Here is a 25,038-nt window from a genome sequence, read left to right as displayed (position 1 = left end):
TTACTCCTCGTCCCTGGCCTGCTGTCCATCTGGTGGTGTGATTTATTACTGTATTACGTGGATATTTTGCTCCACTAATTTTTCGCGCCCGGCTGGGTAAGATGAGTTTCGCATGTTTTTATTCCTGCGGAATCAATACATCAAACTACTGGAATATATGGCAAACAGAAATATTTGTGTGCTTTTATTTTGGTGCTTGTTTCTGGTTGCGTCAAATGTGCAAAAATTTCAACATTGCAAAAATTTCCACTTTTACAGTACACTTAAGCAGTTGAGTTGTGTACCAACAAGCTGGGAGGTGGACCTATCTCCCTGCACCAACAACTAGTACTCTAGTACCTGTACCTACATATTGTATTCGGGTGTATGCACGCAATCGAGCAAGCAGCAGCTTTCACTGCCACGATGATCATGTGGAGTTTCGAGTGGTGTTGCATGACTGACATTCATATCGAACAGGCATACAAAATCTTTTCTGTAAAGTAATGAATATCTTCTAAAACATTCTGTGAACAAGGCAAGTGCCAAATTGTGTCTCGCCCATTCGCGTACAAGAAATTATTTTTCTAACTCCCAGAAGTTCCTTGACCTGCCTATGACCTTCGACCTTGTGGTGACCTTCAACTCCCCAAGGGACATCTACCATCCAAGTTTGGTCACAAACGGACAAAGGGATCAAAAGTTCAAAAGGGATCATTGGGCCCTAAAAGTTCGTTGACCCCTGTCTGTGACCTTTGACCTTGTGGTAACCTTCAAATTCCCAAGGGACATCTACCATCTAAGTTTGGTCACAAACAGACAAAGGGATCAAAAGTTATGAGCCATAAACGAAACGCACCCTAAAAACTTAACATTGGGCCCTATAGTTCATTGACCTCTGCCTGTGACCTTTGACCTTGAGGTGCCCTACATGTTTGGTAAAATGTGTAACGTTGCATAACCACTCTTCCCTCCAAGTTTGATTGAAATTGACATCCTCAGTAGAGAGTTATTCAAGTTTTTGTAGTGTTACAGACAGACGACGGACGGACGATGGACGGACGACGGACGGACGGACGGACGACAGACAGACAGACGCCACAGGCGATCTCTTAGTCTCCCCACACCTCCGGTGGGCTCGACAAAAATAAAGAAAACAGAAGATTATGGGCAAGTCCAAGATAACATGTGCGTTACTTATGGGACATTCAGAGACTTTTATGCCCTGAAAAATAGTGTTAATGGCCTTTGATCATGTTGAACTTTATCACGGTGATTGATATCTAGGAGAACTAGAAATATCACTTAAGGTGATTAATACCCCCGCCCCGTGACGACAGTCTTACCCAAGGAATGATCTTTCCTTGATCTTCTGCCATTTAAATGCCGTTACCATGGCAACGCAGCTTCCGACACGTCCGAAAAATATGTCTTGCACATCTTCCCACCAAGACTATTATGTGTGCCACATTTCATAAGCTTTTGTCAAAAACTGAGGAAGTAGTTCAATCCACAAGATCTTTCCTTGATCTTCCGCCATTAATATGCCGTTACCATGGCAACGCAGCTTCCGACACGTCCAAAAAATATGTCTTGCACATCTTCCCACCAAGACCAATGTGTGTGCCACATTTCATGAGCTTCAGTCGAATACAGAGGAAGTAGTTCAATCCGCAAGATCTTTCCTTGATCTTCTGCCATTTATATGCCGTTACCATGGCAACACAGCTTCCGACACGTCCGAAAACTATGTCTTCCACATCTTCCCACCAAGATCAAGGTGTGTGCCACATTTCATAAGCTTTGGTCAAAAAACTGAGGAAGTAGTTAAATCCGCAAGATCTTTCCTTGATCTTCTGCCATTAATATGCCGTTACCATGGCAACATACTTTTTGGTACTGTCAAAAAAGCGTCTTGCACATCTACAACCAAAGGCACACATCTGTACCAAGTTTCATGGAAATTGGGCAAAAACTGAGGAAGTAGTTTGCAACACAAAATTTTCCATCATTTTGGCTCATAATATGTGAGCTGTTACCATGGCAACATACTTTTTGTCACAGTCAAGAAATGTGTCATGCTGACCTATATCCTAAGACAAACATTCAATATGAATTCCATGAGAATTGGAAGAACACTGATGAAGCAGTTTTGCCATGAAGCATTTTGCCCTATATTTTACCAATAACATGCCGTTACCATGGCAACGCACTTTTTGCCACTGCGGAAATATGTGTCTTGCACATTAACATATTCAGATGAACATCTGTACCTAATTTCATAAAAATTGATCAAAAACTGTGGGAGGAGTTCGCGACGCAAGATTTGTACCCATTTTTGCCCATAATATGCCGTTACCATGGCAACGTACTTTTGGGTACTGTCAAAAAATATGTTTTGCACATCTACAACCCAAGGCACACATCTGTGCCAAGTTTTATGGGAGTCGGTTGAAAACTGAGGAAGTAGTTCGCGACGCAAGATTTGCAACGGACCGACCGCCCGACCGCCCGACCGCCCGACCGACCGCCCGACCGCCCGACCGACCGCCCGACCGACCGCCCGACCGACCGCCCGACCGACCGTCCGCTGATTCCTATATACCCCCTTCAAACTTCGTTTGGCGGGGGTATAAATATAATCATGTAAAAAATGGAGAAAAATGACCTTGACAATTATACTCTAGAAGAGAAAATATGTGCCGTTATGTGTGGGACCAGAAATTTTTTTTTTTTTTACATTTTTTTCAACCTCAAAACTCTCTGAAAGTGTTTCATTCTACAACTTGTAACTCACTGTGATGAAATCGAGTAGATATATGATGTCTGTCTAACAATCAGGTTGTTGATTCGAGTCACACCTCAGTATGTATACCAATGATTTTTGTCGTGGCTACTACCAAAAAGTGAATAACTGAATAACTAAGATATCCAGAAACGTGGTGTCCTAACAAAAGGTGGGTCACATTTTTCATTAGGACCACTTCGTTTTACTTTGTATTTGTTTGTTTTATGATATCTCAACCATTTCAAATTGGATCTTCATAAAATAAACTTTGAATTTCTCTAGTCTTAGAATTGTATGCTCTTTAAAAATTCATATCTAAGTGGTTTCCAATCATCTTGTAAAATGTTGAAAACTGATTCCCCATTTCTATGAAAACTGAAATATACCGTCCCTTTAATGCTGATTTTCATTGCGTATTTTGGCATCTCCTCCTCCCCCTTTCTGAAAATTGTTCAGTCAAGTACATTTATTGTTTCAAATGTCTATAACTCAAAAGTAGCTGAAAAGCTGGGATGCTTTCTGCAGGATGATTGAAGATTTGTGTACTGAGAGACCTTCCCAGCTAGCTACATGCATCCACTTGCAATATGTATGAGGATGTCCCATACGTAACATTATTTAATTGTCTAATTAAAAATATTTCTTTTACTATTTTTTTCTTCTTTCTGTGGTATTTAACTTCTTTAAACAATAAATTAGAACTTTCCAAAAGGGCATTCAAATAACCTTAGAAATTTCAGAAAAAACCTTAAAAAATGACATCAAATTGTTACGTATGAGACATCTCATGATAGGACACGAGCAAATTTGCATAATCATTTGCATAATCCCTAAATTTTTATACCAAGTTAAACTATTTGATGAACTTCTTATGTCCACATATTAATCAAATATAATTTGCTTTCCATTGAATAAATATGAATTTTTATAAATGTCCCATACGTAACACTGTATTTCAAATTTATGCAAATGAAGCCTTTGGGATTTGCATAAATTTACATAATAACATATTTTCCTCCCTGGAAATCAAAACTTCAACTCATAAGCTTCAAGATGATATCAAACATGTCAATATTCAGCAAAGATGAAATTTAGCCTTCTGAGGGGACCTTTTCTTGGACTTGCCCTCATAATCTTCTGCTAAAATCTTGCAATCTACAAGATCTCTTGCCAAACTACTGGACATGTCCACTACGGTAAATTAACCTGTTCCTCCAGCAATTCTCCAAGAGCCCCCAATGTCCCCAAACGAGATTATTTTTGCAGGTTGACAGATAACAGACAGGCTGGTAAGTTTTGGCCATTTTTGGCCATTTTTTGGGGGGGGGCCATTTTTCTGGACAGTATAACACAAAAAAGCATGAATTTAGGCCATGAATGCAGGCACTCTTGTCTGCATTCTGGGAACCTGATATACCTGGTTCCTGTAAGGAACGGGTTAACACAAATCAATGTTAAGTGTGGTTGCTAACATTTTATAACATTCATTTAAACACAAATCGATCATTAATTCTGTAATGCAAAAAAAAAAAAAAAAAATTTACGCAGAGCCAATCATCACTTGCAGTAGGCTAATGTTAACGAAACTTTTCAATACTGCATGTATGCATGGCACACAATGCCTACCATGAAATAACAGTGCATAAAAGCTAACACGAGCCAAAATTAGAGAAAACTGAAAGCTGGAAAATTTGTGAAAATGTTCATATGCTTAATGCCTATTGTGAATTATAATTATACCTTGTGATGCCACTGTGCAATTGAGTGCATAGCCATCAACCAAAATGGATTCCTTGGAGCTCTTGCCATGGGCCTTTAGGAGGTTGATTGACTTGATAGGACACTTGACTGCTCCCTTAGCATCAGTGGTCTTCACTGCTTGAGCAGCATTGTAGATCATTTCAGACCAGAAGTCTGGGTCTCTGCATCATCAGGAGGATATGAAAAGAAGAAATATCAGAACATGATCATGATAACATGTCTTCCACCATAAAATCAGGTAATTTGTTTAATCTGTCTGAAATCAACTCACCTGTTCATTTACCACTCCTCATAATCATCAATTATTTACTGTATAAGCCATATATTTAGCTAGTGTAATTTTTCATGAATCGCGACTTCCCGACAATTTTGCGAGTGGTTAAATTTGCGATCATGGAGTATGGTAACAAACAGAGAAATGTACAAGTATGCTTGCACATGGCATGTCCAGATCAGTTAATATTTATGTAATATTGGATGGCTATGAATGGGATACCAGGGAATATTGCACGAGTTAGGGCCAATATTGCACGAATCGAAGATGAGTGCAATATTGACCCTAATGAGTGCAATATTCCCTGGTATCCCATGAATCAAGGCCATCCAATATAATTATTATCATCTATACAATCAAGTAGAGCAAGCATAAACTGCACAAAATTACCCGCCTTCTACTCGTCTTTGAAGTTGACTCAGCAGTCACATCCCACCGCTAAAAAGGGGAAGCCCCTAAAACTGCGTATGTAACACACAACTAGCAAGATGTTTGCGCGCTTGTGAATTGTAACAAAATGATGCGCACTAGTAGCAAGCGTTTGCGCATTCTGTAGGCGCTCGCGCAATAAACGAGACAGAATTGAATATGGTGTGATCTTGAACGGCAAGTAACAACGGTAGCCTATGGGGAATTAATACGTTGGCCTATGCCTTTCGCTCAATATGCTCTGATATTGAACGGTAAAAATTGAGCGGACTACAATACACGTTTTTAATGCGCGTTTAAAACGTCCTATATAGATGATAATTTTGCATGTTGGTTAACTTCGCGATAGTACTCAACTGTTGAAATTTGCTAAACCCAGCAACATACCATACAGGGTATATGGCGTACAGTATTTGGTATTTTTGAGACTTAATGCACAAACAGTCATCTAATAACATGTAGACCAATCGTTGTCCAACAGACCCCAGGAAAAGGGGAATAAACAGTACTGTAAAGTTCCGTGTATAAGATGCACCCCTACTTTCGGACCTGAAATAAAAAAATAAAACATGAACATTTCCATGCAAATATTGCATGTGTCATACATATTATTTCAGCTCGAAATTTCCCTAGAATGCAGCATGTATTTGCTCCATTTTTCGTTTCCTTTTATACTTTCTTTTAATGGCATTCATTGGACATCGGCAAAATATGGAAGACGCAAAATGCGAGACTTGTCTCGGTACTCACACCCTATTATTGTTTCGCCTTTCAATCATGGTACATGTATCATATCGTACTCATGAGTGTACAGTACGATCTTTGCTATCATACATAGGGTGTCTCGCATATTGATGCATGTCAGACTGAAGGTTCATTACGAAAAACTAGAAATGTCGCTATGGCGACTGATGTCTCCGCCATAATGCATGATTCTCCCAATAGGCGAACAGTACAATGTCTTCACAATGTGTGATCCATGACAGTTTCACATAACTGGCAAAATATTGAAATGACAGGTTTGTCAGAAATGTCTTGAATTGGGTTTGCTATAATTTTCTAAGAGTGCAGGTACACATATTTGGGGAATTTTAGGGAAGTTTATGCATTGAGTAATTTCCAAGGTATGAAGAAAGAGTGTGATGACGGTATAAAATAGATTTTTTTTTTTTTTTTTTTTTTTTTTTGGGGGGGGGGCTTGAAACCTGGCCATTGACCCTTAACCTTTCACCTTTGACCTTCTGGCTGGAAATTTCCTGGAGAATCTCCATTAGGTAATGCATGTATTAAGTTTTGAAACCAATAATGCAAGCATTGCATATACTAGTATATGAGGGAAATAGTAAAATTTTGAGTTGACCTCGACCTTTGACCCCTGACTATTGACTAATGACCCCTAAATTCCCTAGATAATCCCTGCCAGACAGTACATGCGAATGTTCCACAAAGATACATTGAACCATTTGCGAGAAAAGTGATATTGCAACGTTTTCACCTAACCTTTGACCTTTTGACCTTTGACCTTATGACATGAATCTCTCTGGAGAATCTTTACGCAGTAGTACATGTCCACACCAAGTTTCAAGAAAATACCTTCGGGCATTGCATAGATATGGGGGAAATTGCAACATTTGTAGCATTTGACCTTGAACTTTTGACCTTTAACCTCTTGCCAATGTCACTAAAATCTACTCAACTAATTGTCCCATCATACATCATCCTTGGACCAAGTTTGGTGAAAGCTGCTTCATCCAGTTTTGAGTTATTACGTAAACAGATAAATTTTAGGATTTGACCTTGATCTTTGACCTTTGACCTCTCTCCGATTTCACTGAAAAACTAATCAAGTAATTGTCCCATCATACATCATCCTCCAACAAAGTTTGGTGAAATTTGCTCCATTCAGTCTTGAGTTATCGTGTAAACGGATACAATTTCATGATTTGACCTTGACCTTTGACCTTTAGCCGATTTCACCCAAAATCTAATCAAATAATTGCCCCATCATACTTCATACTTGGACCAACTTTGGTAAAATTCCAGTAAATATTACTAAAGTTATCGTGTAAACGAAAGCGGACGGACGTACGTACGGACGTACGGACGGACGGACGGACAACCCGAAAACATAATGCCTCCGGCACCACTTCGTGGTGGAGGCATAATAAGAAGAACATCAACAAGTGTAGCAGAGGGATCGTACGGCGAGACGTACGGTGCGTACGGTAATTACACTCACTGTTGATTCGCCCGGAGGGATTACCAGTAACATGTGTGGCTCTTGTACCATGCTTGTATGCACAGTGCTAGCCTTTTGCAAAAGGCAGCTCGCTATAATTTCAGCACACGCACACAGATAGCAATGGACTTGCACACACAGTGCGCAACGGGCAAGCGCGCTCCGATCCGATCGCTGTGTGCACGTGAGTCCATTGCGAGAGCCTCTCTGCAGCTGCTGCCTTTGCAAAAGGCTTGCTAGCTAGCTACATGTAGCTATACAGTGTAGCTACTAGTATGCTATCCTGGCCTAGCCTTGTGAAGAGCAAACGAACGCCATGGATATGCATACTGTACATGCTTCACACATCGTTCGCATTACGGTGACATAGTGTTGATCTTACTCAATATTTTACAGCTTTTGTCTATGGCCATAAAACATTGATAAGTTCTACAGTATTGGTGATTTAGTAATGATACCTGTTCATCGCATATTTCAGCTACTAGGTTGGCTGTTTGTAGCTTGGTAGACTGATACAAATGTACATCGGTTGCAGTGTTACAGCTGGTGTTGTCTATGGCCAGATTGATACATCGTTACTACACAACGCCGATGTAAGTTTATCCCGTATTTACAGCTGTTGTGTGTGTCTAGATTGAAAGATCGCTCATTTATCCGTAAGTTTTAGTGATTGCTTACCCTCCGAACGTCGATGGGCATACATGGCCCCAATTTGACCTTATAAAATTGGGTGTACGTGACAGATTTTTTCCGTGATTTGACTGTACCCGTGTATAAGACGCACCCCCGATTTTCCATGTTTTCCGATGAAAAAAGAGTGCGTCTTATACACGGAACTTTACGGTACATGGCAGGTTGCTTTTTCACTACAAGCTGCATTAAAACGTTGTCTCTTCTTTCATGACTGCTCATTTGTAATTGCCTCCCTCTCTGATTTCATGTTCCTTTGGTGTAAGTCCTTCTTTTAAAGGTATGAAGTTGAATTGCATGATTTCATGAGATCCAAGCACACTTTCTAGCAATCAAGCTAAGGCCTAAAAATATACGAACTTCTTTAAACTATCAAGGTGCTATTACAGTCAAATTATTCTCTTACTATGTACAACATACATATTGCTACTGACACACTGATCTCATGACCACTACATGGCTGAACTCAGTAGTGCACTGCAGATTTTATCCTGTCACAAATTGCTACTGGCATCAAGCACAGAGTGAATAACCGAGATTTTTTTTTTCCCCAATTGAAGGTGGGGTACAACAAGATACAGTAACCAGAGTAAATGCTAGGAGCTAGTGAAAGTTTGTAATGGCAAACAAATACTTGTTGAGGAAGGCAGGACATTCCACCATATCTACAGCTGCTGGACACTTGAAACTTCATCTCACCTCCCAATAAGTTTTGAAGACATGGAAGTTTTGGCAGCATTGATGATGCTCTCTTTGCCCAGTTCATCTGTGCTGATGGTCAGGTGCTCCTGGATGTAACGGCATGCTTCCCTGCAGAGTTCCAAGTCAAGAACAATGAAGGGTCTTTAGCTTCAGTGTATTTGGCTCTATCTCCACAATTTATTCTACCAGATGCCATTCACTGGACATTTTCTGTTTGTTTGTTCTTTTTTTTTCTACATATTACTTATGGGAAGAGTCTCTCCATAAATCACTGATGATCAAAGAGGACAAGTTTAATTTCCTATTTATCACTTACCCATTTCACTTAATCTCTCTTCATATCAAGAGTGAATTTGACTGATACAGTGAAATCAAAAGTAGCACTTCATTACATCACTGAAGATCAAAGAGTACAATTTTAATTTCATATCCCTAATCCATTTCACTTAATCTCTTTACAAATCAATCTTGACTAAGCTTCTGAAGGAAATATTACTTATTACTTGTGATTATATGAAGCTTTTTAATTTGAGGCAAAATAACAAAATTATAAGCTATAAAGCTGCATGACTTCAGAGTAGCATCACTGATTACATCAATGATCTTACGAACATCCAACTACACATATAACAAAAATATATCATTCTTCCATGCTAAGACCAGACACGCTAGACCTCCTTACTTGCAAGCTAATCTATATCCACTGATGATGGTAGTTGGGTGGATCTTCTGTTTCACAAGTTCATCAGCATTCTTTAATAGCTCTGCAGCAATGATAACCTAAAATGGAAGTGAATAATAGAAGAGATCAAAATGACAGAAAGTAAAACAAAACACCATTAACACCACTGATTTACAGGCCATCTATTTTTTCACATTGCATGTACAGCACTCACCTATTAAAATGTTTTTCTTTTTCTCAATCCAATAAAGAAAGAAAAACTATGATCAGTGTCAAATCACCAAATTGAATATTTTCCTATTTGAATGGTCCAAGAGCAAGTTGGAAATACAAATGCCAGTTTAATTATGAATACTTGCAACAGTGTGAACAGAGACAAATATTAGCGATCACTAGTACTCTGTATTTTATTAGTAAGTCTAGCAGGAAAATATCTGAAATACCCAAACACATTTTTGCCAAAATGAATCTACACATTTGGCCACCTTGTTGCACTGAGAAAACAATATCTCATAAATACTTCTTGATACTACATTTTTTTTTTAAATAGGACATCATGTAATAAATATCGAACACACTAATACAGTTGAAGTATGATGATCTTGAACAAGTGGATGGTACTAAAAATAGTAAAAATACAATTCATTTCTTTTTTCACCTGTATGCATCTCCCTTACTCTTTCTAGCTCCCTTTCTCTTTTGAATAAAAATCAAACAGGGAGAACACCCAGGCACCTACCAGTAATCAAAATTATGCTAATCTAAAAACACTTGATGGAGTTATTTGGAACAGAGGCTGTCAGTATACACAATGTGTGTGATTTCATGATACTTGAAGTATTTTGGTAATTGTGTATGCAAGATTAATTATAGGCCCAGGGGTCTAGCGCTAACCTGAGTATTGGCAGTTCATCCTCCACGCATTCTTATACAGACTTAGAACATAGACTGGGGGGGGGGGAGGGAGGGGTTTGAGGGCCTGGGGGTCATGGTGTCCATTTGTACATCTTATCACACTGGCTATATGACAGCGTACCTGCCAAAATCGTAGAAAATTTGACCATGCATTTTCAAAAAGATGTAAATGTGAAACTGGTCCCCAATGCAGTCCAGGATCCGCTAAAAACAAACTTGTGCACTCACATGATTGTATTGAGAGCGATTTTGGCTTTATAGAAGGAGTTTGGTTGTTTTTAGTTTTTGTTTTTGCTTTGTTTTTTGCTTTTTTGTTTTTGCTTTGCTTTGTTTTGTTTTATTTTTTTGTGGGGGGGGGGGTCTCTAATTTGAGGGGTTGGGGGGGTCAACTAGGGGTCCCCAGGAAGTGGGGGCATCGTGCCCATACAATGTTCTATTACCCTAGCGATAATAGCTGCCAAGTTTGGTAATAAATTTGACCGTGTGTTTTAAGGAGGAAGATGAAAATATGAAAATTGGGCCCAAATTTCTTCATGAGTGTGTGTGAAGACAGTGCTGATTTTCTAATGTATGTCAGATCAGAAACTTGTGTATGGCAGAAAAACACAGAGCTGAAACTTAAAGTTTCAAGTTCATGCCACCCACTGTTGAACTCAATGCATAGAAAACTTGCAACTCACACACACATTCCTTTGTGGAGTTTTCAAATCCTTAATGTACTTGTTAGGTGATACGCTATCAGCGTATCACCTATTGTGTTTGTCAAAATCTTCCTTTCTTTCTTTTTATTCTTCTTTCTTTCTGCCACATTTTGTGTCGTCTATATCTCAACAATGACAAGACGGAAAAACATGAAATTTTCTATCTCATGACAATATCTAGCGACAATAACATTTTCATGACGATAACATATCTCTGACGTCATCTAGGCGCCATTTTGTGATTTTCGGACAATGTCACATGATCGAACATAACTTCATAACTAAATGTCATTTCTGTATCATTTTCGGTGGATATAAAGTTCAGGTCACAATTGATCGTCCTATACTATGCTAATTACCCAGGTAATCATGATGCGCGCATATGCGCGCGTCAAAATATTAAAATGCTCAAAACGACTTCCCAATGGGAAATCTCGAAGTTTCAGACAATCTAAAGCGTTTCAAAAAATTCAGCGCATACGCGTCCGTCTGCGTGTCTTCTCACACACAGCGTGTAAGCAACATGAAAATGCACTTTTTTCAACTGATTTGGATTCCTCATACTTCGAGTAAGAATATCCATTGGTTTCCGATCGATTTTGATCTCTAACAAAGGAATGCACTGGCGTCAAAGTTGAAATTCCGCGCGCGCGTCTATGTACGAATATAGAGAAAAAACATGTCTTTGTTTATTTCGCCATAACTCTCTAAAACGTTCCGCAACCCTATGTTTTTATTGCATATTACAAAAGCATACGAATTGTAAATAACATTTCAAGTATCAATATTTCGAGGAAAACTCGATGACATCATCATATCGTCAACTGAAATAAAAAAATTGGAATTAATTTTTTTGAGGTACTGTTTCTGACATTCATTTGCTGGTATCTCTGTTGTTTTAGCTCAATATCATCCTAAATTCATGCAATGTTGTACTTTGAAGATTTCCCTTTTAAGTCCATGTCATTGTTTTGCAATTTGATGACATCATCATACTGGAAATTGTGATTAAAGACAAAGACTCAAAATCAGCCAAATTTACGTGTTATGTCTATGGGAGGTGACTTTTTTCACAACCATGCATTGACTTGACAACGTTCTAGCACCTGTATCTCGGTTGATTTTGCTCTTTATCTTTTAAAACTTAAGTATATTGTGGCTGACACAATAAGCTGTAGTAATCACGCATTTTATTTTTTCAAATATCCACATCATGTTGACAATTTTGTAGTTTAAAACTGAAAATGAGAATGGAATCCGGACGAAATTATTCCCGATTTATCTTTGGAACTGTATATTGATCGAATCCACGCAGCCAGTTGTGGGAAGTTGAATAGCGCCATCACAGTCAATCACAGTCACTTGAAGACGTATACCGCCAAAAATTTCAATATCAAAGTAAATTTGTGTTGTGTATAGTATATAGATTTAAGTTTCTCACACGATCTTCAGGAGACCCGTGTGGCATAATCGCTTAGCGCGCTGCGTGTTCATAATGCCATACCGGAAGGCGAGAAGTTTGAGTCCCGCAGGACTTTTTCCTTTTCTTTCTTTTTCTTTTTTTTCGGCAGTTCAGCTTCACTCCGATGTCATTTATCGTATTATTTCATCAAGTATACGCAATCCGCTAAACACAGCTACTCTATTTCCCTTGTTTTGTATCGGAGTTTAGAGGTTGGGTTTGCTTCATTAATTTTGTCACACGTAATGTTGTAAATTGCCCCTTGAAACAGTGCCCCGCTTGCCACCTTTCATTTTCTCTTTCCTTTTCTCTTCATTTGTTCTTGCTACACTGTAACAGGATAGGTAGGAACGTGTACATTTACATAACTAGCAGGAATGGGAACTGAATTAATTAACTCTAGTCCAGGTGTATGGCGTCTCGCTCATCTCTTTGAAATTCCAGGTTATTGTTTGACCCAATAACGGAGTTAGAGACAGGCAGGGAAGGAATGGGCTTGATATTGATCTATAGTATATGAGGTATTTCGTGCCACACCCTGCCAAGTGTAGTGCGTATGACGGGGTTCTCTGTCGTTTATTTTTGTCATGGCTGTTTCAATAGTAGCCGTAGGTGATATGTATTGTTGGCATCTGGGACAATAGAACAGATCAGTATCAAACTGGAATCACCCTAAGCAATGTGGTAAGCATTCAATTTGTTGCATTATCTTTCTTCTTTAAAGTCAATCACTACTGATTGAATTACACAATATAACTAAAATTATCACTGACGGTGATTAATACCCCCGCCCCTAGTGTCGCTTTATAGTATGTGATGTCATGAGGGTAATGACGTTAATACCAAGTTTGTGCACTTGTCGAATTGGAAACAGAATAATTTTAGTTTACTGTACAATAACAGAGTTGACACTGAGTTCCACAAGGTTTGGGTAAAAAGTGTGGTTACCATGGCAATGCATTGTCTGATACAAACAAAGGGACATTTTGCATAACTACACTTAAAGACCATCATACACACCAAATTTGACCTTCATAGCTTGAATGGTTTATTTTGATACAAAAATGAGTGGTTACCATGGCAACACATTTTCCTTAAAGGATAAGTCCACCTTCATATACATGTGGATTGAGTGAAGGCAGCAATATTAGTAGAGCACATCAGTGAAAGTTTGGGGAAAATCAGACAATCCGTTCAAAAGTTGTGAATTTTTAAAGTATCTGCGCAGTCACTGCTGGATGAGAAGACTACTACAGTGTATGATGTCACATGCGTACAACGATATAAGGAAAATAAAAAGAGAATTTCACAAAACTTTACTTTTTGAATAAAGTGCACATTTCTTCGACTTGTCACCGATGTATGTTATGGGTAATATTATTCTCCATGCCTTCTGAAAGAGAGAAGTCGAGTGTTCTATTGTTATGCGAGAAAAGTGAAAATATGTTGAATATTCTTTATTCTTTCTTTATATCGTTGTACACATGTGACATCACAAGCTATAGTAGTCTTCTCATCCCGCCGTGACTGGGCAGAAACTTCAAAAATTCATAACTTTTGAACGGATTGTCCAATTTTCCTCAAACTCTCACTGATGTGTTCTACTGATATAGCTGCATTCACTCAACTTACATGTCTACAATATGAAGGTGAACTTGTCCTTTAAAACTCACACATTGGTGTCTTGCAAAACTACACTTTTAGATCATGATACATACCTGTACTAAATTTGACTTTAATTGCTTGAATGATGGAAAAGTTATTCGATCTGCAAGGTTTTGGTAAAATTGTGGTTACCATGGCAACAGTTTGTGTGACAAACACAAATATTATGTGTTCCACATCTATACTTCAGGGCCATAATGCCTACCAAATTTGGTTTCAATTGCTTGAAAACTGTGGAAGAAGTTCACTCCACAGGATTTTAAGAAAAACATGCGGTTACCATGGCAATGCATTGTCCGATACAAATACAAAGGACATTTTGCAAAACTACACTTAAAGAGCATCACATACACAAAATTTCACCTTCATAGATTAAGGACATTCCTCAGTTACAGTGAAGTCCATGTCATTTTCTTCAAACTTTCCATACCGTAACTCTGACCCATCCGAAGCCCAAATACGTAAATAAAACCGTAGGTTCATGTGCTTGTTTTTCTTCTACAGGACTTTGAAGAATTAACTAATCTACCGTCCTGTACTAAAATGGTAGCGTTACAGGATCAAGACCATGATTGGCAACAAAATCTGCAATGACAAACTTAAATCCCCATAATTCTTTCAAAATCCACGTTATTTTCTCCAAATTTGCAAGAATTGCAGAAAAGGGTACCCAAAACGAGGAAAAGTTTTTAAAGTTAGGGTTTACACTCTCATTCTTGAGCAGGCAGCGCCCTCACGCGGCAGAAAACACGAAATCTCTCAAATCCTTCTCATCGACGTTTTCTGTTAGGGGTGAGCAAAAGGACAAGGTTCATAAAACTTATGCTGTACATTCAAAACCCATGTCAATTTCACAAAACTCGACCAAATTGTAGAAAAAGGCTGACTAATTCCAGAAAAACAATCAAAAGTGAGGGTTCATGTGCTCTGTTTTGTGCTAGCAGCGCCCCTATGGCCCAAAACCACTATTTCGGCGCAATTGGTCAAAAATTGTGTCGCTTATGTTCCTTCTCACATAGGAGAGATAAAAAGCTCTTTCAAAATGTTCCTGTGATTTTATGTGATGCCAAGGGACATATAGACAAAAAATGAAATCATTTCGAAGGCGAGATTGTACCACTAAGCCATTGGTGGAGGGTTAAGTTCGGCCAACAGGCTCAAAAGTGCATGACGCCAACGATTATTTTTTATGTTTTCTCAACTTTGTGGGAAAATATGAGCATAAAGAAGAAGCTTACTCACAGTTTCAGAAAAGTAGCCGAACATTCTATAAAAACCTAACACAACTTTATAAGCTTATCATTCTTTAACAACAAAATACCTGATGGAAATGTGTCGCCAGATCTGCTGAAACATACGTTACCATCTTTGTACTGCAAACTTGGTAATGCTATTACAATGAATACTACACAATTGTATTCTTTTTCTGACCAAAAGGGGTCTAAGTTTATGTTAAAAAATATTTCATCACTCAGCTTCAAAAGACATGCGACTGCTAATCTCGCAAATATAGATTTTAAAAAGGTAGATTTAAGAGAAGTAACATACATTACCATCTTTGTAAAAAGTATGAAGGTGCATGGCTCTGAATGATTGTTCTAGAGTTGTGACTTATGGAGTAGATTGTCCTCATACCCATGGGTGGCAAAAGATTCATTATTATGTTGCTAACTTTATACGATTTAATACACAAGTGTAACATACGTGATGTAACTTACGTTACCACCAAATGACAGAAAGCCTGATTACACCATTAATTACCACCTAAATGTATATTTCTCGAATCTGTGCCATCGATTTGAGGTCATGGGATAGCTCAGCAACCTCTTTTACTGGCATCTTGAGCATTGGCAGCGCGAAAAATACCTTTACATGATGTGTTGAAAAACTTCTTTTTTTTTTTTTTCTTTTACAAATTTATTTATTTCCTCTTCATTATACAACATAACATACAAAATCATATTACAAATCATGTTTTGTTTAACAAATTAACAACAACAACAACAACAACAACAGTAAAAGATGGGTATCAAACTCTTCAACAATTGAACAATATCCTAAAGATACAGTCAGCTCTCGTTACAATAAACTCCTTGGGCCCAGCGAAATCACCGTGATCTTGTCACTTTTGAAACCTTGCCGTATCCAGGGCGCAAATACCTCTGAATAGGAAAATTTTCAAACCCTGGGACCCCCAAAAAACTACCCCATCACGTCGGGGTTCTGCCATATGGATATTCTTTATCACGAGAGTCGACTGTATGTTCTTCTACAATGACCTAAAAAATATTTTCTACAGGGGACCATTTCTTATAATGAAAATTTAATTTGTTTGTTCGTTTTGCAATGTTGGATTCTATATATCGGATATTAACAATAAATGCTGTCAATCCATGAAATTTCACACCTGTATCTTTGCATCTCTGAATATATATGTACCTTTTGTATAACAATATTAAATGATTCAATAAACTCCTGTGGGGCCCTTTCCAGTCTTTGATGAATCCAAACATTACTCTAATTCTTGTACAATCCTCTAATTTGACATGAAAGATCGTACCAATTTCATCCACAAATTTTTGAAGTAATTCTTTGGCAGCTTTACAATCAAAAAACAGATGTACAGGGGTCTCAGCACATGACTTACAAAGCGTACACAACTCTGATTCTGATATTTTCATCTTAAACAATCTTTCATTTGTGTAAAGTATATTATGCGACAACTTGAACTGAAATTCTCTCAATTTTACTTCAATTGTACATGTAAATGGCAACATATATATTTGTGTCCAATCTTCTGGTTGAATTCCATACTTGCCAGCAAAAACTGTTTCGCAAACAGGTCTTGATTTAATCTCTTTTAAAAATTCCTCATATATTGGTTTTGATTTCACATTTTGTAACTGTGAAATAATAAGATCCTTTTGTTTTTGAGCCACTTCTTCTTTCCAAAACATCTCCAATAGGAGTGTATTGAAGGAACATTTCGAGTATTTTTGAACAGAGTCTACAATTGCCATATACATCATATTATATTTGCTTGGCACTCCTTTCCTTAACCAAAATTCAAAATCAATGAGCCGTCCATCAATACTAAATATTTGATATATATAACATAAACCTGCTTCAAAAAACGGCCTGCAGAATATTGAGTGCTTATCAATCAAAATATTCTGGTTATTCCATACTGGTTGTTGTAGGATGTCTGCTTGGCTATTTTCATCACCAATAAAATCCTCATGTATGTTTGTCTTTAACCATATTTGTAGAATATTCTCATAGAATGGAGGGATACCCCTCTTATCAATAGTTTCAAGGGAATAATTACTTTGAAACACTAGAATTCCACCAAGCCTTTTTAAGAAATAATCTCCCAATAGCACCCATTGATGGTTACGATTTCCATAATATCTTTTAACCCACTTAACTAACTGCGTATCAATCATACATTGTAAATTGGGGAATTTGAGACCACCCTCAGCATATTGTGCATACATAGTTGACCTTGAAATCTTATCTGGGCCATTCCATAAAAATGAAAACATTAACTTCTCTACTTCTTTCACAAAATCTTGAGGAATTTCAATGTTTGACATCAAATAAATTATCTTAGACATAATAAATGTTTTCAAAATTTGAATTTTACCAATTAACGTTAAATTACGATTTTTCCAAATAAAAAATGTTCTCTTAATCTCACCCAATCGATCTTCAAAGTTTCTTCGGATTGCTTCTTTTTTGTCATATGAAAACCAGATTCCAAGAATTCTAAGACCATTGTCTGTCCACTTTATCATCTGTGGCTTTTCTTTCGATAGTCTATCATTTCCTATCCACATTCCTTCTGATTTGCTTCGGTTGAGGCAAAGGCCTGATATCTCAGAAAATTCTTGAAAGCTTTCTAGTAATACTGATAATGATTCTGTATCCTTACAAAAACATGTTATATCATCAGCGTAAGCTGTATATTTAATCTGTTTTCCGAGCATCTCCATTCCAATAATATTTGGATTATTTAACAATCTCATTAGATATATCTCGAGCCCTAATATGAATAAAAGGGGGGCAAGGGGGTCGCCTTGGCGAACACCCCTTCCAATTTCAAAATAACCAGTGGTAAAGCCATTTATCAATACACAGCTATTTATACCTGCATGCAATGTTCTCACCCATTGTATCATTGACGGACCAAAATTAAGACATTCTAAACACTGTAATAAATACCTATGACTGAGTGAATCAAATGCTTTGGTAAGATCTAATGCTAACACAATTCCAGATACATTGTTGGCATCTGCATAAAACATTAAATCTGAAATCAGTCTTATACCTTCACCTATATATCTGCCTTTAATAAATGCTGTTTGCTGAGGATTTATCAAATTACCAATAATTTTGGACATACGTTTCGCTAAACATTTAGAAAGTATCTTTGCATCCACATTTATTAAAGTGATTGGTCGCCAATTGCCCAATAATCTCTTATCTTTATTGGATTTAGGAATCAATTTAATTATTCCTTGCCTCTGTGACACGGACATACTTCCTTTTTCAAAAGCATGATTAAATGATCCTATTAGTTCTTTAGAAATCAAAGGCCAAAATGTCTCATAAAATTCCACCGATAAGCCATCATTACCAGGTGTTTTATTTTTTGACATCCCAAGGAGGACTTCCCTTGCCTCTTCATGTGTTATCAGGCCTTCACAAGAGGCCTTTTCATCTTCCGTGAGGTGTTTTAAGCAGGAACTTTTTATGTAATCATAACTCACTTTGTCAGACACTGTATCCCTGTTTTCAAACTGTTTACCAAAAGATTTCATCACAAAATTTCGTATATGATGGGGATGTTCAATAAGTTCCTCACCTGTATCTAATACATCTATGTTTGTACTCTGTGCTTGTGTCTTTTCCAATGATAAAAAATATTTTGTACTCTTCTCTCCTTTCTCGTACCAGGTACATCTTGAACGTAATATGGCCCCCTCTGCTATATAATTGTACATGCAGTTAAGTTCCTGTTCAATTTTCTCTTTCTTATCCCATTTTTGCTCATTCATTTCTGTCGGGTCCATGTCATTTATTATTTTCAATTCTTGTTCTAATTCTTTTCTTCTAATTTCTTTTATATTTTTCTTCCTTTTAGAAAATGTGATTGTAAATTCTCGTATTTTGAATTTTAACCAATCCCATAATTTTCCTTTATCATTTTTATCTTCCCATTCATTTACCCACATCTCATAATGTCCCTTTAAATTTTCAACATACTCAACATCACTAAGTAAACTGTTATTAAACTTCCAATAAGATGGGCCCACAGTGTACTCTTTAATTCTCAGATGTAAATTCACAAAATCATGATCTGACAAAACACAGGGGACCATATCACAATCTGTCACCATATTTTGTACAGACTCATGGATTAACCAGAAATCCAGTCTTGACTGAACACAAGGATTGGAGCGTCTCCAAGTAAATCGTCTTAATAACGGGTTCTTGTCTCTCCAGATATCTATTACATGATAAACGTTTTTAATATTTTCTATTATTTCACAAGAGTGCTTCCAAGTGGACTTCATATTACCGCCCTCTCGGTCCAATGCCAAATTTTGAATAAAATTAAAATCTCCCCCTATTAATATTGTCTGTTCAGCATCATAATATTCTTGTATAGTCAAGTCTACAGCTTTAAAAAAATGCATGTGGTCTTTTTCATTATTTGGTGCATATACATTACATATCATAAATTTTTTTCCATATACTTCCATTTTAACCAACAAAAATCTCCCGTTAGAATCTTTCACTGTCTCTATCAATTTTATATGTGGGGTTTTCCGAAATATGATACACACTCCCCTACTAGAGGAGGTTCCATGACTGAATACAATATCGGCTCTTAATTGGTTCTTCCATAAACTTTCATCCTTATCAGTCGAATGGGTTTCCTGTAATAAAATAATATCCTTTTTTAATTTGGATAAAAAACAAAAATATTTTTTCCTGGCTTTAAAGTCCCCTAGCCCATTAACATTATGGGTCATTAACTTCAGATCCTTATACATATTTCACAAGTAGGTAACCTTGTAAATTCTTATGACCCACCATGATCAAGACAAAACAGACAACAAAACATTGGCAATGAAAAAAACACACATACAATTTGCATGAAATCGAATAAAACATAATCACAAGGAATCCAAGTGCCCCTGGGCATCTTCACAGTTATTTTTTCCTCAGGTTGGCAAAAACAAATGATTTTCCTTATCACTTAATCACATGAATAGTGTATCTTGTCTTCGGAGATATCAACTGTTAATATACTGCTGGCATGACAGGGTGCCGACTGCTGAGCTATCGCAGTCGTGTCAAGAGTTTTTCAAAGTATTTCGTATTTTGTTAGACCATTGTCTACTGTGCAAAAGCAAACTGCCAATATCCATTCTATCTTGTGGTGTGCTGCTTGTACTCCACTTCTTTTCCGCTCTCAGTCTCCCTGTAAAACAATCGCGCCGGATATTTGAAGTACACCTTTCGCTTTGGGTCCTCCTCTTTCAGCTTTCGTTTCAGTGGCAGCAATTTCCTCCTGCTTTCTCGCACTTCTACCGGCAGCATCTCATCGACAAATATCTGGTGATCCTTTCCGTTGTGCTGAAAAGGCCTCTCCTTCAAATATCTGCGGGCACTGCTGATCACTGTTTGTCTGGTTGTGTATCTACTGAAAGCTACCACAACTGGGCGAGGAGGGCCGGGTTTTGGCCTGATGCGGCCTGTGCGATGAGCTCTTTCAATGCTCACTTCACCTTCCATTTGCATATTTGACTTGGCAAATTCTTTGATCAATTGCTCACACTTCCCAGCGTTTTCAGCACCTTCAGGAAACCCGTAAAACACAGCCGTATTCCTCATCTCTCTCGCAGTGAGGTCAACAAGACGCTCTCTCAATTTCATATTCTCCTTTTCTTGCTTGTTTACTTGGTCCTGTAACTGTTTGATATCAAAACGGCACGACTCTTGCTCCTCTTTCAAGTTACTGATTTCTTTCTCATTTGTTTCAATCTTACCAAGAGCTGTGTCCAACCTGGATGTGAGATTGGAGTTCATTTCGTCTATCTTGTGGATAAGGGCCGCGAGTAGTTCATCTGTGGTTGACTTCTCCCCGTCTACTCGTCGTTTTTTCTTAAGCGAGGAGCGTGGAGGTGATTCCGCCGACGCGCCCGGGCTGGTTCCCTCCATATCTCGGTGAAGTGGTTTCACTACCGTGTGCACTGCCGAGTCAGTTAAGCCGTGTGCATTATCACTGTCACTGTGTTCTTGCGTAGCCTTCTCCGTAGTAGCGTCGCTAAAATCCATCTTAGGGTCAAAATCCTCCTTTTCCTTGAAATAATGGGAGATTGTAACGACTCCTTGTTCTAAGCTCCTTTTTCTCGATGTCATTTTGACTTTTCAAACTGTAATAGGCGAAATGAGCTGCAATTTTATTTCCTCCTAATGCCTCCGTAACACTCAGGCACGTCCTAACCGCACAGCGCCATCTTGGATTCTCGTGTTGAAAAACTTAGTATTTGATTGTTGGAAATGTGTTGTTGTTTTTCATAGAATCATGCTTTACCTCTGTTTATTGTGTGTTTATTAAGTCAGTATATTCCACCGTAAAAATCCAGTAATTACTTTGCTGTACAGGCTTATTCTTTTGAAATAAATCACTCAATTTATTAAGCAACGTATGTTTCAAATTTTGGTAACGTAAGTTTCAAGATGTTGTCATGTTAATAACAGGCAATCTACGGAAAAGCCCATTTAATCTGAGACAATTTAATTGTTGCAGTTATGATGTTGATGAATTTCTACGTCAAAACATATCAAATTCATTTACAGCTGTATGTTCTTGTTTGTTTGGAGGATGAAGTAAAAGGGGACATAATCAAAGTATCTTTTTAAAAAATTGTTTGGTGGGCATTGATGTTCAACTTGGCTTTAATGATGTCATATTTCAGGTATAAGCAATGAATTTAACATTGTTTTAAGAAAATTCAATGAATAGCTAATAAAATTAGAGATTACACAGATCTCTACTTCAAAACTAGTGGACCAGGTCCCTGCATTAATGTAGTAACGTAAGTTTCTAGTTATGGTAACGTAAGTTTCATCAATTCATGTCATTGAAAAAGGATATTTTAGAGAATGTGCGTGGATAAAAATAACATTTAATTGTTCTAGAACTATTGTTGAAGGAATTCTGTAGGGAAATACGTCTTTTCAATTATATTTATCTTTGCTTATCATAAACCAATATGGTGACTTACTCCCTGACTATTTTTAACGGAGAAAATAAACTCAAATTTCTGTCGTAATGTCGTTGATGATCTCAAAGTGAAGAAAAACACATTTTGAATGAAGAAAAGGCAACAAAAATACAGTGCATTAGAGAAATGTAATTTCAACTATTATTGTTACCATCATAGATCAGGCCTACATGATAATAATAATGATAATGATAATAGTAATTATAGTAATATATGTTTCAGTTAGCTATATGTTTAAGACATTGACATTTTTTGTTCTTCCTTCTCGTTGAAGTTAATACAGTTGCAATGGGGAAGAGCAGTGCTAGGATTAAAACCCCATATATAGGGAACGTGTAAGCTGTAATCAGAATGGCGAAAAAGCATCTCTCTAAGCAAAGATTCAAGAAAAAAAAAAAACTTATGTTCGTCTCATAGTTAACAAAGAAAAGAAGCAAAGTCACACATTTTTTTTTTCACCCTACCATATCAGGGTAATTATAGGGGTGGGGGTTCAGGGTCCCCCGCCCCTTTGCCAGCAGTCAAAATATAAACAAAAGGAAATAAAAAAGAAACTAGAAATGTCGCTATGGCGACTGATGCCTCCGCCATAATGCATGATTCTCCCAATAGGTGTATAGTACAATGTCTTTACAATGTGCGATGACAGTTTCACATAACTGGCAAAATATCGAAATAACAGGTTTGTCAGAAATATCTTGAATGTTCACTTTCCACGAACTGGGTTTGCTATAATTGTCTATTAAAGAGTGCAGGTACACATTTTTGGGGAATTGAACATTTTTACTTGACTTCTGACCGACCTTATTATAAGTTTATATGCATTGAGTATAATTTTCAAGGTATGAAGAAAGAGTGTAATTACAGTACAAAATATATCTTTTTTTTTTTCATTTAAACCTGACCTTTGACCCTTAACCTTTGACCTTTGACCTTCTGGCTGGAAATTTCCAAGAGAATCTCCATTAAGTAATACATGTACATATATTAAATTTTAAAACTAATAATGCAATCATTGCATATACTAGTATATGAGGGAAATAGTAACATTTTGAGGAGTTGACCTTGACCTTTGACCCCCTGACTACTGACCCATGACCCCTACATTCCCTAGATAATCCCTGCCAGTCAGTACATGCATATGTACCAAGTACCATGAAGATACATTAAACCATTTGCGAGAAAAGTGATATTGCAACATTTTCACCTAACCTTTGACCTTTTACCTTATGACATGAAACTCTCTCTGGAGAATCTTTACGCAGTAGTACATGTCTACACTAAGTTTCAAGAAAATAACTGCGGGCATTGCATAGATATGGGGGAAATAGCAACTTTTTTAGCATTTGACCTTAACCTTTTGACCTTTGACCTCTTGCCAATGTCACTAAAATCTACTCAACTAATTGTCCCATCATACATCATTCTTGGACCAAGTTTGGTGAAAGCTACTTCATCCAGTTTTGAGTTATCACGTAAACAGATAAATTTTAGGATTTGACCTTGATCTTTGACCTTTGACCTCTGTCCGATTTCACTGAAAAACTAATCAAGTAATTGTCCCATCATACATCATCCTCCAACAAAGTTTAGTGAAATTTGCTCCATCCAGTCTTGAGTTATCGCGTAAACAGATACAATTTCATGATTTGACCTTGACCTTTGACCTTTAGCCGATTTCACCCAAAATCTAATCAAATCATTGCCCCATCATACTTCATACTTGGACCAAGTTTGGTAAAATTCCAGTAAACATTACTCAAGTTATCGCGTAAACGAAAGCGGACGGACGTACGTACGGACGTACGGACGTACAGACGTACGGACGGACGGACGGACAGACAACCCGAAAACATAATGCCTCCGGCACCACTTCGTGGCGGAGGCATAAAAATGAATCGCGGACTCACCCTCCCCCGTTTGAAATAAAAAACAAACAAACATGAAATTGGGCTTGTACTGGCAGCATTGAATTGAGCTGAAGCCTTTTTTTATAAATATTTCTTCAATTTTCTTTTCTTTCTTTTTTTTTTCACAAGACATCAAGCATACGAAAACTTTCATTATGATAAAATTAAAGTGAAACCTACGTTACCCACCACTCGTTTTATATTACACGGACATCATGACAATATTTTCATCCGTTAAGGCACGAAACAGCATGTTCCCAACTCTTATCATTTCAATGCCACAAATTCATAAGTATGAAGCCAATTGTCTTCAAAATATCAACAGTTACAGATTACTGTTCTACTGAAGAGTTTATACGAGGACATGTTATAAAGTCTTGCAGTTTTACAACTATTTTAATTGTTATTTTTGAGAATTGTATCGCCATAATATTGCGACATCGTGTTATAATATTCGTTCACTTAGAGTTGAAGAGAAATTAGTGTAAGAATATATACAAAAAAACCCAAAAGAAAATGTTCCAAAATTTGCTGCACA

General features: G+C 37.4%; 2 protein-coding genes across 2 annotated transcripts in view; both read right to left on the bottom strand.

Moving 5' to 3' along the window:
* Positions 1 to 25,038, bottom strand: part of LOC139731413 (T-complex protein 1 subunit alpha-like) — a 138,435-nt gene that overhangs the window by 42,295 nt on the left and 71,102 nt on the right. The window contains 3 exon segments of the mRNA XM_071642300.1: positions 4,508 to 4,689; positions 8,860 to 8,970; positions 9,545 to 9,642. Of these exon segments, the coding sequence (XP_071498401.1) occupies positions 4,508 to 4,689; positions 8,860 to 8,970; positions 9,545 to 9,642 (391 nt within the window).
* On the bottom strand, positions 14,422 to 21,937 carry LOC139731410 (uncharacterized). The gene has a single exon (XM_071642298.1). It carries the CDS (start codon positions 21,719 to 21,721, stop codon positions 20,729 to 20,731), a length of 993 nt encoding a protein of 330 aa, XP_071498399.1. The 5' UTR covers positions 21,722 to 21,937; the 3' UTR covers positions 14,422 to 20,728.

This window comes from Diadema antillarum, unplaced genomic scaffold, assembly GCF_040938485.1.
Source record: "Diadema antillarum isolate AM-2024a unplaced genomic scaffold, OU_Dant_1.0 seq00000369_RagTag, whole genome shotgun sequence".
In the NCBI taxonomy this organism is placed as follows: domain Eukaryota; kingdom Metazoa; phylum Echinodermata; class Echinoidea; order Diadematoida; family Diadematidae; genus Diadema; species Diadema antillarum.
Note: the sequence above shows the minus strand (reverse complement) of the source record. Positions and strands in the feature narration are given on the sequence as shown.